The 13,171-nt window shown below is 36.4% G+C and overlaps 1 protein-coding gene across 4 annotated transcripts in view; it reads right to left on the bottom strand.

The window, feature by feature from the left end:
• Positions 1–13,171, bottom strand: part of ARID4A (AT-rich interaction domain 4A) — an 82,406-nt gene that overhangs the window by 66,318 nt on the left and 2,917 nt on the right. For all 4 annotated transcript variants that reach the window (XM_020986463.2, XM_078151512.1, XM_078151513.1 and 1 more), the window contains 3 exons: positions 12,832–12,942; positions 10,496–10,561; positions 8,969–9,059 (listed from right to left, as the gene is read on the bottom strand). In XM_020986463.2, coding sequence (XP_020842122.1) covers positions 8,969–9,059; positions 10,496–10,561; positions 12,832–12,942 — 268 coding nt within the window. The remainder of the gene's footprint in view (positions 1–8,968; positions 9,060–10,495; positions 10,562–12,831; positions 12,943–13,171) is intronic.

The raw sequence follows: 13,171 nt of genomic DNA, 5'->3' as shown, positions 1-13,171 counted from the left end.
GTAAGTTCCATGACAGCATGGGCTGCTTTCCTTTTGTTTTTGTATTTCTAGAACTTAGACAATTCAGGGTAAGTGCTTAATAAATGCTTGCTAAAAGGATTCAAGACAATTCCAAAAGACTCATGATGGAAAATGTTATCCACATCCAGAAAAAGATCCATGGAGTCTGAATATACAGGGGAGGATACTATTTGCTCTTTCTTCTTTTGTTGTTTTGTTGTGTTTCTTCTTTCTCGTGGTTCCTCCCATTAGTTCTAATTCTTCTTTACAACATGACTAATGTGAAAATATGCTTAATATGAATGCATAAGTAGAGCCTATATCAGATTACATGCTGTTTTAAAGAGGGGGAGAAAATTTAAAGCTCAAAATCTCGTGGAAGTGAATGTTGAAAACTAAAAATAAATAACTTGTTAAAAAAAATGCTTGCTAACTGATTGCTGCTAAAATAACTGGGGGATGGAAGGGCAGCTACGTGACACAGTGTATAGAGATTCAGCCTTGGAATCAGAAGGACTTGAGCTCAAATCCGGCCTCAGACAATTGATGCTTACTAGCTGTGTGACCCTGGATAAGTCACTTAACCCCAATTGCCTCACTAATTAATAATAATAATAATAATAATAATAATAATAATAATAATAATAATGATGATGATGATGATGATGATGATGATGATGATAACAATGATAATCTATAGGACTGCTAGGTGGCTCAGTGGAAAGAGTGCTTGGCCTAGACACAGAAAGAACTGAATTCAAATCAGACACTAGCTATGTGTCTCTGGGCAAATCACTTCACCCTGTTTCCCTCAGTTCATCATCTGTAAAATGAGCTGGAGAAGGATACAGCAAACCACTCCGTATCTTAGCAAAGAAAACTTCAAATAGGGTCATGAAGAGTCGGACACGACTGAAATAACTGAACAACAACAAAAATAATCTGCTTCAAGTAAATTAGAGATCTATGAAGTTCTGAAGTAGAAATAGTATAATGGAGAGCATCTTATATAATAACATACAATAACGTTGGTCTATAAGGCCAATAAATGACAGTCACTAAAAAAAATCCATCTCTCCATTAAATTATAATTTTACAAATAAGTGTTACAATAATAGAATTATAAAATAAAACCTAGCTAATAGGAAATTTAAAAGTTGAGAACTTTTATGGGAATATTCATTCACCTATGATTAGAACTCATATGCTTATACACAAGATAAAGAAAGCAAAGACTAACAGTATTAGAAGAAAATTAATGCTACTACATCTAATTCTGGCAAGAGTAAAAAGGTTTAAAAATTTACTTTAACATAACTACAAAATAATATTACTGGTTACAGTAGCTCAGGTGACTAAATAGATTTATCCCCCCTAAACAAGAAGCAATCTGTACCACCTGAGAAAGTATCCACATCAGTGAGATCACAGACCCATAGAAATGCTGATGAGTTAAAGGGGCAATCGGAAATAGAAAAGTTAGAACTCTGAAAATGTATATAACTCAGAACAGCTAAACAATGGGAAAAGCAATTCAAAGTATAAGCTGGTATACAATTTTAAATACAAATTATAGACATTCTATGTAGTATAATTTCATTTATATAACTCAGAAAGGGTATGACTACAAAGTAACAAGCATGACACAACAAATCATATGTAAAAATTGTTTTTTTCCTTCAATTATGACAACTGAGTAATTCAGATAGCTGAAGACCAAAAAATGCATTAAAATCATACCATCAACAAACTCAGCAATTTTGTATTATTATGTGTTACAGTAGGAGAAAAAATAGCTCAGGAGTCTGGAAACCTGGTTTCTAGTCCTTGCTCTATCTAGAAGGTAATCTTCTCACGCGACCTTGGACAAAACACAACTTCCCGGAAGGGGCAGCTAGACGCACAGAGAGGCTGGGTGGTGGCACAGTGGATACAGCACCCAGGTTTGGAGTTAGGAAAATTTTTGTTTTAACTCCAACCTCACCCACTTACTAGTCGTATGAACCTGGGTAAGTCACTTAAACTTGTTTGTGTCAATCTCCTTACCTGCAATATGAGATGGAGAAGGAAATGGCAAACCATTTCAGTATTTTTGCCAAGAAAACCCCAAAGAAGGTCACAAAGAGTAGGATATGCCTGAAAATGACTAAACAACAATAACAAAAAATGAAACTGAATTCTATGCCTTTCTGCAGTGTGGTCACAGAAGGCCCCATGAGGTGCTCTCAATAATTAAATAACTAGTATTTAAAGTAACAGAACACGTATTAACTGGTCTTGTTGGCTTCTAAAATAATGGTCAGATACTATCACAGCACACTGCAAAGGGCCATCTAGATTGTTAGGTATACTAGAATTTCATTTGCTAACAAATAATAAGCAGACCATGACTGAAGACTTGAAAATCTTTTCTTAATGGAGAATTTCACTGTAATATGTCATATTTTACTTGTAGAAGAAAAAGATCAAATAGTTTCTAGTAAATAAATTGAGACTAATACACTAGCATTGGGGTTTGGGGAAGGCTGTTTTGTTATTCATTCATTCATTCATTTGAGACTGGGTCTATCTCACCCAGGCTGAAAAGCCACTCGTGGAGCTAATCTCCAATACTAGTCAACAGAGATACATTTAACCTGCTCAATTTTTTCAATCTAGGTTGGTTAGACCCTCTTTAGGCAGCCTGGTGACTTCCTGTTCCCAGGAGCTTACCGTTTTGGCTGAATTTAGTGAAGAAACTCAATCAGCTTTAGCCCTAGGACAGCTCAGAATTCCCAAATTCCAGCACTCCATCAGCAATAAGATTCCTCAGCAGCAGGCATTACAGGCATGGACCAATATGCCTGGCAATACATTAGTTTGTAGACAAGCTACACTCTACGGTAAGATTTCTTACTCAGTATTCTACTTGCTAGAATGCCCATTAATCTACAGCACAATGATAACTGATTTTAAAAATGATGAAATGATGACTATGAAGCACACTACAATGACTAAATTATGTTTAGAATAACTTTTTGTGTTAAATACATCTCATATTCAAATTCTTTGAAATTTGTAATCTTTGGTACTATTTCTTAATCAGATTGGTTCCTCATTCCATCAGGTAACAGAGCAGCACACAGTGGCTAAACATATAATACTGGCATTAAAGAACAAAGGCAGGATAGAACACCGGCCCTGAAGTCAGGAGGACCTGAGTTCAAATCCAGCCTCAGACCAAACACTTGACATTTACTAGCTGTGTGACCCTGGCAAGTCACTTCACCCCAGTTGCCTAAAAATTAAAAAAAAAAAAGAACAAAGGCAACACTCATGTGACAAGCTGTGATTTATCAAGTTCTTACTATATATTTATAGCAGGCCTGTGCTACTTGTGGCCCACAGCCACTAACTACCACCAAAGGATTTCGGGCAGCCGGAGAAAAACATAGGGGAAAACATCATTTGTGTGTAGAGGAAATCCTTAGTGTCTGCAAGAAGCCTGAGGGCCATAAGTGATCCCCCCATCGTGCAAGTCACGCAGGTCTGATTTACAGATGTAATATGACCTACGGCATTCTTGAATACATGTAATAATGAGGCATATTATCAAGTTCTGTGTCTCACTGTGTTGGAACAGTTTTTGTTTCATCATCAAAAAAGCCTAAAAACATTAGTAACACATGATCTAGTTATTTTTATTCTTTTGATCTTTTGGACAAGTTACTACCATTTATTTAAAGAGAAAAAAAACTCAAACACTTAAATGTAGGTACTGCTTTTTACTGAGACCTCGCCTATCTTTTTCTTCCACTTAGAGCTGGAGACTGAAAGGACAGAAGCAGAAAAAGGATGTTGTTGGATGAAGCTTCAGCCACCCAAATACCAATATGCTTCTATTCCTAGGATCACTCAAGCCATGCGCTTATTAAAGAACCTATTTACCACCTGCCTTCTCCCAAGCCCATCCATTCCTGGAATTGATCCTTGCCTTCCTTCCCTCCTTTTCAAACTTTCCTCAAAACCAGAAAGTCATCTCTCCTTCCTCAGAATTTCTCATAGCATTCTGTCTTGCTCTTCCTTTGCATTCATCTCAGTTAACCCTGTATCAGTCATTGTGCAGTCAGCTCTCCTCCTGTCAGACTGTAAGATCTTTGAAAGGAGAGACTGTGTTCCACCACAATGCCTGCCTAGCATGATGCCTTGCACACAGCAGGTATCTAATACATGTTCACTGAAATTAAATGAATGACTGGAACTAAAGAGATCTCCATTATGAGCTCTAGCTGTTTACTGTGCATCTCTGCACACAGAAATCACACTCTTCTGCACGTCAGATTTCTCACCTGTATTAACTAATAACTACCAAACGATTACTCGACATCTTTGTTCAAACTGTTTGAAGTACTCCACAAAACAATGGAAAGGGGGTGGGGGGGGAAGAGAGAGAAGGAGGGGGAGAGAGAAAGAAAATACAGTTAAGTCTGTGGACTTTCTAATGAGGGTTAACTGAAGATCTTTAACAGTTTTGACAGCAACATTAATACTTTGTAAAAAGACATTGTTCACCTAGGGTAACACAGTTAGTAAGTGTCTGAAGCTGGAGTTCTTCCCGACTCCAAGCCCAGTGTTGCAGCAGTAGAGAGCTGCTTAGACAATGAAGTGACTTCACCAGGGTCACACAATCAGTATGTGTCAGAGGCAGGATTTTAAACCCCTGTTTTTGTCACTTTGAGCCAGATCTCTATCCACTGCACCACGCTGCCTCTCAGCTAAGCAAGTACAGGCATGTGCTTCCATTGGTGTAGGAAACTCTTGGTGAGGAAATTCCCTCTACCAATGAAGACTGGCGTTTTCTTTGCAATTTGTCATAGTTGCCCCCAGGGGACTGAGAGATTCCAGAGTGTGTTCCTTGAAGTCACATAGAAAGCATTGTCAAGGTATCAACCTGAAACTATGTCTTACTGACTACAGGGCCTGTTCTCCATCTATTATACTAACCTGCCTCTCAAATACAACCTGTATGCAAAATTAAAAAAAACACACAGACATTGTTCATTGTTTCCTATGCAACTTTTGGTCATTAGTGACCAGGAACACTAAAAGATTAAACCAGTAGTATGAAAGTGTTTTTTAAAGTTCTTAATAGAACCCCAGACTTAGAGAGGGGATTTTAGGGACTCCTTGAAAAAGCTGGTAGGACACTGCTTTTTTATACATGACATCTTTTTTGATCCCTCTATAACAGTATGTTAAGAATTACATTCAAATGAAAATGTCAAGAACAGGACTCAACCTTTCAACATGTATCATTAGGCTACATGAGATTGGGGATCTCTTCCATTTCCCTCCAATGATGTATATCACAGCCACTCAAGCCTGCCTGTCACATGTAACTCGTCAGCGTCTTCACATAAGTTCACCAAAAGGGATCTGCCCAAAGGGCCAGAAACCTTACTTGATTTTTCCTGGCACTATAAAGTTATTAATGGAACACTGTGGCTTTCTTCTTGTCATCCCTTGCCTATCTGCTTTCTTATCACACATTTCCTTGATGACAAATCTTTTACTCTTGTTTTTTTTTGTGAAGTTCCACATTGGTTACATGCTGTAGCATATGCATACCTGTGACAGCTTTCTTTATTGTCCTAGGTAAAGTGTTTTAATTCACTGGAGATTTTTATTCCATATCTTGTGGCCATAAGCAACGCTGACAGAATATTTTAAAAGGTAGGCCCTTTATTTCCAGGGGAAGTTTAGGGTCATAAGTGGAGATCTGCTATTTTCCAAGGCAACCCAGCCCGCTCTTCTCCTCCTCCTATTCAACTCTAAGCTGGACTTGCTGTTTGTCTGCACTGCCTCTCCCAGAAAGACAGACTAATAAACAAGCTCTTTATAGGTTCTTCAAATGCATGTCACTTCCACACAGGAAAGACACAATGGATGGAAAATGACTGCTTCTAGGAGGCTCTATACGAAGCAGGGCTTCATGCATCCAGCACCATCATTAAAAAAAATTTGTTTTGAGTGCCTACTACATGTAAGGTATGGTATTAAGGAAAAACTGACATTGAGTAAATGAAGTTTTAAAAATATTCTTAAGTTGTTTTTTTCCCCAAGAAATAGTGAGGGGTAGTGGATAGATTTCTGAACTCCAGGTTCAGAAGTCTTCCAAAGACCTGACTCTGAATAGCACCTCAAATACTTAACAGCTGTGTGACCCTTGGTACTCACTCTTTCTAATTCTCAACTTCCTCATCTGTACAATGGGATTCATAGCACCTATTTCTCAGGGCTGCCGTAAGAATCAAATAAGAAAATGTATGTAGAAGCCCTGCAAATCTTAAAGCAATATATGTGAGCTATTATGAGGATTAGCCACATGTAAGCGGTGTATTCCCAGCCACAGTCACTCATCTCATTGCCTAATAGAATGTTTACCACCCAACTGGCAAAGAGCAACTGCTGAATGGCTTGTCTTCAATACTGTTCATCTAAATGTCAAAACACTGTTAATATACTGAAAAGGCAGTAAAGACTAGGAATTCTCTGGAACATATACTGAGTGATAAACCCTGTCATGATTTACTCAACTTAATGCTCCTAGATGAGAGATACAATATCTGTATATTTGTTTCATTTTTCTAAAATTCTTATCTGTCATCTTCAAATATGAGGCATTATTGAAAATTTATCATGTGCTCAACCAATAATTAACAATGCTGATACCTATGAACCCAAACAGACTGAATTTCATAAATACTGAGTAAAAGAGTCCTGCTACGGAAGTATGTGGAATATTCCATTAGCAATATTTACATACATAGGCAAATGTGAAGTACCAAAAAAATCAGTACTAGGAAAAACCTATGCTTTACAAACACAGCAAAAAAAAAAAATTCCCTGAACTTGCTGGAAGTTTAAATCACTCTCCAAAAGTAACATTTCTGAAAATTATGCTGTTCAAAATACTGATGCCATACCAGACGATAGTAACTATCCGAGCAGGAGAAAAAAAAAGTTATACCAGCTAAAAGCAATTCTAACCAAAAGGGCCACAATGACAACAAAGGATGTATAGTCCTGAAACAAGGCCACCAGCAGTTTTCTCTAATCATAGGGAAGCAAATATTTTCTTGAAGCCAAAAAAGCAAGGAAATTTAAAGTAGAAGCTAATAATTTCAGAACCATACTTATTTAAGATTTATCATATAATCTGGAAAGATTCTGTATCTTCCCCCCCAAAAGTAAACTACAATATTAGAAACTCACTTGTGTGAAAAATGCCAAAAGTTGAAACCAAACAATGAAGATATTCAAATGAAAACAAAACACTGGCTCTGAGGCACTAGACTTTTTGATAATTTTAAGTACTGTGCTTGACATTTACAGAACACACAAAATTCCCACCCTACCTTAACATCCCTATTTTTATCACGGCAACCCCCATCCTCCAGATCACCCAGACTGAAAATTTAGGAATAATGCTTGCCACCGCACTCTCCCTATAACACATACTCAATCCGTTGTCCAGTCTTATTTCTCATTCCTTCCATATCTCTAGCATCTCTGTCTCTGTCTCTCTCCCCCCACTCACACAAGCACCCCAGTCCAGGTGCTCATTACTTCTGACCTGGATTATTCCAAATTGTACTCACAGCCGCAAATGTGTCTCTGCTCTCTAATCCATCACCCTGAATATCTACCAAGGTGATTCCAAGCACAGGCCCAACCATGTCACTCTCCTGCTCAAGAACACTGAGTGGTTCACTAGCTTCTCTCTTTGAAATCTGAAGCTCTTCACGATCTGGCTCCAGCCTACCTGCCAGACTCATTAGAGATTATCGCCCCACTAGACTGCCCTATCCTGAGGGCTCCTCACACCCAACATACCCTCTCTTCTCTCTGAACCTTTGGGCAGGTCATTGCTCATGAACTCCCTCCTCACCTCTGCCTCTCAATCTCTAGCTTCCTTCACAGCTCAATTCAAATACCACCTCTAATAAGGAGCCATCCCCCAAGTGCTAGTGCCCCCCTGAAATTATTTTGCATATGTATTTGCATTTACTTAGAGGTATACATATGGTGTTCTGCCTCCCTGTAGAATGTAAGCTGCTTGAGGAAAGGGAGCTTTTTACCTCTGTATACATAGTGCTAAATAAATGCTTGTAGATTGACTTACCCATCAAAAATGTTAACTAAAATAGTACTGTTACCAATATTTTAGGATAAATATTATTTAAATTCTACTTTGGGGGTTCACTGTAAACCCAACAATACTCCTCTTGTTGCAATAAATACCACAGTCAATGAAACATAACAAATCCTTACTATCTACTTTGGGTCCAGCACTACAGAATCATAAAACAAAAATCGAAAGGATAAAAATGCTAAAAAAAATCATGGTATGATCAAATTAGAAACTTATAAACTACTGTTTTCTCTGAAAAAATAACTACATTAAGGAACTCTAATTATGTCTTTGCTTACACTGGTAATCTTCTAACTACATTCTTTCCACACTTGATCTGTGATATTCATATTAACCGATTTAAGCAAAACAAAGCCCAACTTGTACTACATTGTCGTGATTTATACAATAGTCTTGTGGAAAAACTGGTACCACCATAAATAATGAAAAGTTACGGCCATTTTTAAATTACTTGAAAAACAGAAGGGAAACACAGTAATAATGCTACATTTCACCATATATTTAGTATAACTTTCTTGGAAAGAAAGATGAAAGAACTAAAAAAAAACTATATTCCTGTTGCTACTCTCAGATGGAATAACACTTTCATCTTAACAAGGATATATGTCCCTCAAAGACCACCTCCATCCCATTAGTAAACTTCCGACTAAATATGTTCTCAGTATTTCCAGCAGACATCTACATACAATTTTGTGGACAAAATTGTTAACTATACTTACGAAATAGCAATATACCCCAATATCCAAATGCGTATGAATTAATATAATTACTTACCTACAGTATACCAACTGGCATCTGTCAATTTACTGATAATAGCTTCCTGAATGGATCCATCAGGTGTTTTAGTTTCCACAATTGCTCCAACCTAAAGCCCAAAAGCCAAACAGTACAGATCATCATAAGTCTGAATGACATTGCTCTTACCTTCTCAAGTCCCCCCAGAAAGGAAAGTCTTCAGGAAAGAAAATTATACTTTTACGTAATGATTTCACTAACATTTATGTACCATTCACATTTTCTCATTGGACCCTCATAAAGCTGTTAAAGCAGATGAGGAAACTTGTGGCTCATGTAGTTTATGGAATACAGCCAGGACTAGAATCTGGCATACTGGCTTTTAGTCCTATGCCCTTTCTCCTACACCACAGCATCCAATAAATTTCTAAATATAAGAGCTGTGAAACAACAAAACAAGTAGCCAAAAGCATTTTTAACTTTTTTCTTGGAGATCAAAGTGAGGATAAATAAAGGAACAAGAGATCACTTTTACATTCCGCTCCACCAAGAAGCATAAGGATGAACTGACTTACGCAGGCAGCATCCAGTCCTTTACGCATCAAACCACTGAAAAAAGACTATTATGCCTTAATAAATTACTTTTTGGTTAATAAGAATGTTTCCTTATTAACAAAGATCAAAAGATCATAAGAAACATTAAATGAAGATGAATCACTAAAACAGAGTCAGGATTTCCTCCAAAAAGTGGCAAAAAATCAAGAGCATACAAAATATTTTCCTAAATATATTATCACCACATAAGATTCAGTATCAGTACATAAATGTGTGTGCGTGTATATATGTATATATACACGCACACACACTTATACATATATATGCATATATGCATACGCACACATTTTAACAAACAGAACAAAGCATTTGAGATAGCAACCCTGACTTCACGAAAGCAGGCTTTTCAATGACTTGACTTGCCACTCCATATTTCCACTACTGAAACAACAAAAAACTTAAAAAAGGCAAAAACCTAGCAGAATACCACATCTAAAATTATTCTTTCTTTAAAATGTCATCTATTATCCCTAAGGATATAGTCATCTGAGAACACAATTTATATTCAAAAAAATAATAATATTCCATTTGATCCACTACTACATTTGTCTGAATCAGAGGATCCTTTTGATAATAATAATTCAGGTTTATATAGTGCTTTAAGGATACAGAGTGTTGTGCATATATTATCTCATTTAATCTTCCATATAACCCTTGAGGTTGGTGCTATTATTACCCCAGTTTACAGATGAGGAAACTGAAACTGAGAGAGGTTAAGTCATTTGCCCAAGACCACACAGCAGTACTTCGGTCTTCCTGGCTCCACCTCCAGCATTCAATCATTGATACCAAGCTGCCCCCTTATTGAATAGGACAGAATTTTTTCTCTTGGCTTAACACATATAAAAAACTGATAATTTTCCAACCCTTTTCACAAAAATGAAACCCAGAATACTACAAATTTTAAGCCTTGCAATTTCAAGTATTATCTAAATTATACTGCATACATACTCTTAAAGGTCCTTTTACTTGATCATCTTGCACTAATTGTGTAGAGTTATCCTGTTTCAGGATTACCTGAAAGAATTTTGCAAAATAATTTTTTTTACTTTTACAATAATGATAATTATGATGACAATATTCATTTAAAACTTATATTAATCATTGCAATGACTTAAAATGCTTTTTCATTTATCAACCAGTCAAAGAAAGTTTTGGCCTTCACCAATAAATAATATTTTTTAAATTTTCATTTTTTTCATCTTGTGAAATAAACCACAGTAAGACAGAATTGTGACATACCATATAAACTGCTCAAAAATTATACTTGTTACATACTTTGGCACTATTCAATTCAAATCCTCTAATATGTAACCTGAATAAAGGATAAAAACAATTACATAGCTCCTGCTCTTAAGGTGCTTACAATCTAGCAGGGGGACATATTGCACAACTACCTATAATATAAATTAGAATTATAAGTATGTAGGAAAAGTTAAACAGAGAAGATGAGGGATTAGGGAAGAAGGGATCACTTACAGCTAAAGGGAAAGGAAAAACTTAATGATGGAAGCTACACAGAGAGCTGAAGGAAGAAAAGAATTCAAACAGGGATGTTCGAAGTCTGGTTGCAGGAAGTAGTGACAGCCTAAACAAATATAAAGATAGAAAGCGGCAGGACAAGATAAGGAAATCAGGAACATAGACTGTATGAAAGAAAGTCCTATGAAATAAGACTGGAAAGGTACAAAGAAGCCACGTTACAGAAGGCCATGAACACCGAAAGATGTTTATACTTTAACCTGTAGGCAACTGGAAACCCTTAAAGTTTTTTAAGCAGAAATAACCTGATCTGACTCATGGTCAAAAGGACAGATTAGAGAAGAGACACTAGCGGTTAGAAGATCATTTGAGTATTGAAAATCAGTAGTCCAGGCAGAAGGTGACAGCCTGAATGAGGGTAGTGGCAATATCATTGAAGAAGAAGAAAGATACATATGACAAAGAGTACAAGTACATTCATTTCATGTGAGGGTTTAGGGAGAGGGAAAAGTCAAAGATGGCTCCAAAGTTTCCAGCCTGGGAAGACAATGTTGTCACTAACAGGGATAAGGAAGTGAGGAGGGAGAAATGACGAGTTCAGTTTTGAATATGGAGATTTGGAGGTACCAGTATGGTATTAAGGTATTAAGAGGCAGCAAACAGTTAGAAATGGAGAACTGGAGTTCAGGTGTAAAGATACAGATTTAGAAATCATCTGCAAAAAGGTGACAATTGAGGCCATGGGAGTAGAGAATCACCAAGGGCAAGAGTACACTGAGAGGAGAAGGCCAAGGATAAGAGGAGAAACCAGGAAAAAAGGCTGAAAAGGAATGCTCATAGATGCAGGAAAACTAGGAGAAGAACATTCCAAAACAAGCAAAGCTACTGAAAAAAACCTGTTACCGAGACCTTACCAAAACAAATACGCACAGCAAAAAATTTAAACAGGCTGCAGAGAAGAATCACCAAAATCGAAAAATACATCAAATACTCATTTTCTAGATTATAAGTATTAAAACAATTACAATTTTCATTTACAAAAAACATTCAGTACTTCTAAGAAATGAGCAAAAAAGTAAAAGCCTCACAAACAGCTTAGTGGAAATACTTCAATACAGTTGAAGTATTAAAAAAAACTGAATACCTTTCAAAAGCCAAAAAAAACCCAAACCTACATTTAAATGAACTCCTCAGCCCTACATATTCCCCAGTGCTATCCTAGAGATTCCATCTATGGTTTGTGGAAAAATTTCAAAGGTAGATCACATAACTCAAATTTATATCCTATCCCGTAACAGTCATTAAATAGTAAAAGGGCAATTGCCTCCTTCAGGAAATCATACATACATCCTTCCTCTCTTTTCTTTTTCTTTCACAAGAACGTGTAATCTTTCTTTTCTCGTTCATTGTTCAAATCACAAACCTTTACTCGTGGCACCAAAATGGATTGTTGGAAGTGGTTATGTTGTCACAAACAAGATTATAATTTCAAACAACAGTAAAAAAAACACAAGTATTTTTAAGTAAAATGTTTTCAAACTCAATGTCTAATAAAAAGAATGAAAATTAAAACATTATATCAAACATAAGGCAAATTGTAATTTCTCATTTGGCATTTTTAAATTTTAACAATGCACTCTTGTGGTTTTAAAAATATTACTATATTACAAGAATTAGCAGAGTATCTTACACAAAGTGGGTAGTCAATAAAAAATTAATGATTTGAAGCAACTATGCTCTCTTTCTCTGTTCATCTCAAGCACAAAAACTAAGTGTCAACAATTCTGACATGTCGGAAACACTACCTTAACTTTCACCAGCCTTTTCACAGTCTTAATCTTTGCCTCACAGAAGGCACCTCGGTACTTGGCACTGACATCAGTCCCCACTGTCAGGTAGGCAGGCTCATCTGCTGCCTGGTAAAGAGAAAATATAAAGTTAAAATATAACTGCAAGGATTTCTGTCTAAAGACCAAATATATAAAATATAAGTAAATAATAAAAACCTTTTAAAATGTGCCTACTCTTTTCTATATTGAATACTACAGATTCAGGTAAAGTACCTCTAAATTGAACCATTTTAAAACAGTTATTTCTTGTGTTATTACAAAAATGATCCCTTAAAAAACTTCTATCACGGCCCCA

Source organism: Phascolarctos cinereus, unplaced genomic scaffold (genome assembly GCF_003287225.1).
Source record: "Phascolarctos cinereus isolate Bilbo 61053 unplaced genomic scaffold, phaCin_HiC Scaffold_3;HRSCAF=262, whole genome shotgun sequence".
In the NCBI taxonomy this organism is placed as follows: Eukaryota; Metazoa; Chordata; class Mammalia; order Diprotodontia; family Phascolarctidae; genus Phascolarctos; species Phascolarctos cinereus.
The sequence above is the reverse complement of the archived record's forward strand: the minus strand, read 5'-3'. Positions and strand labels throughout refer to the sequence as shown.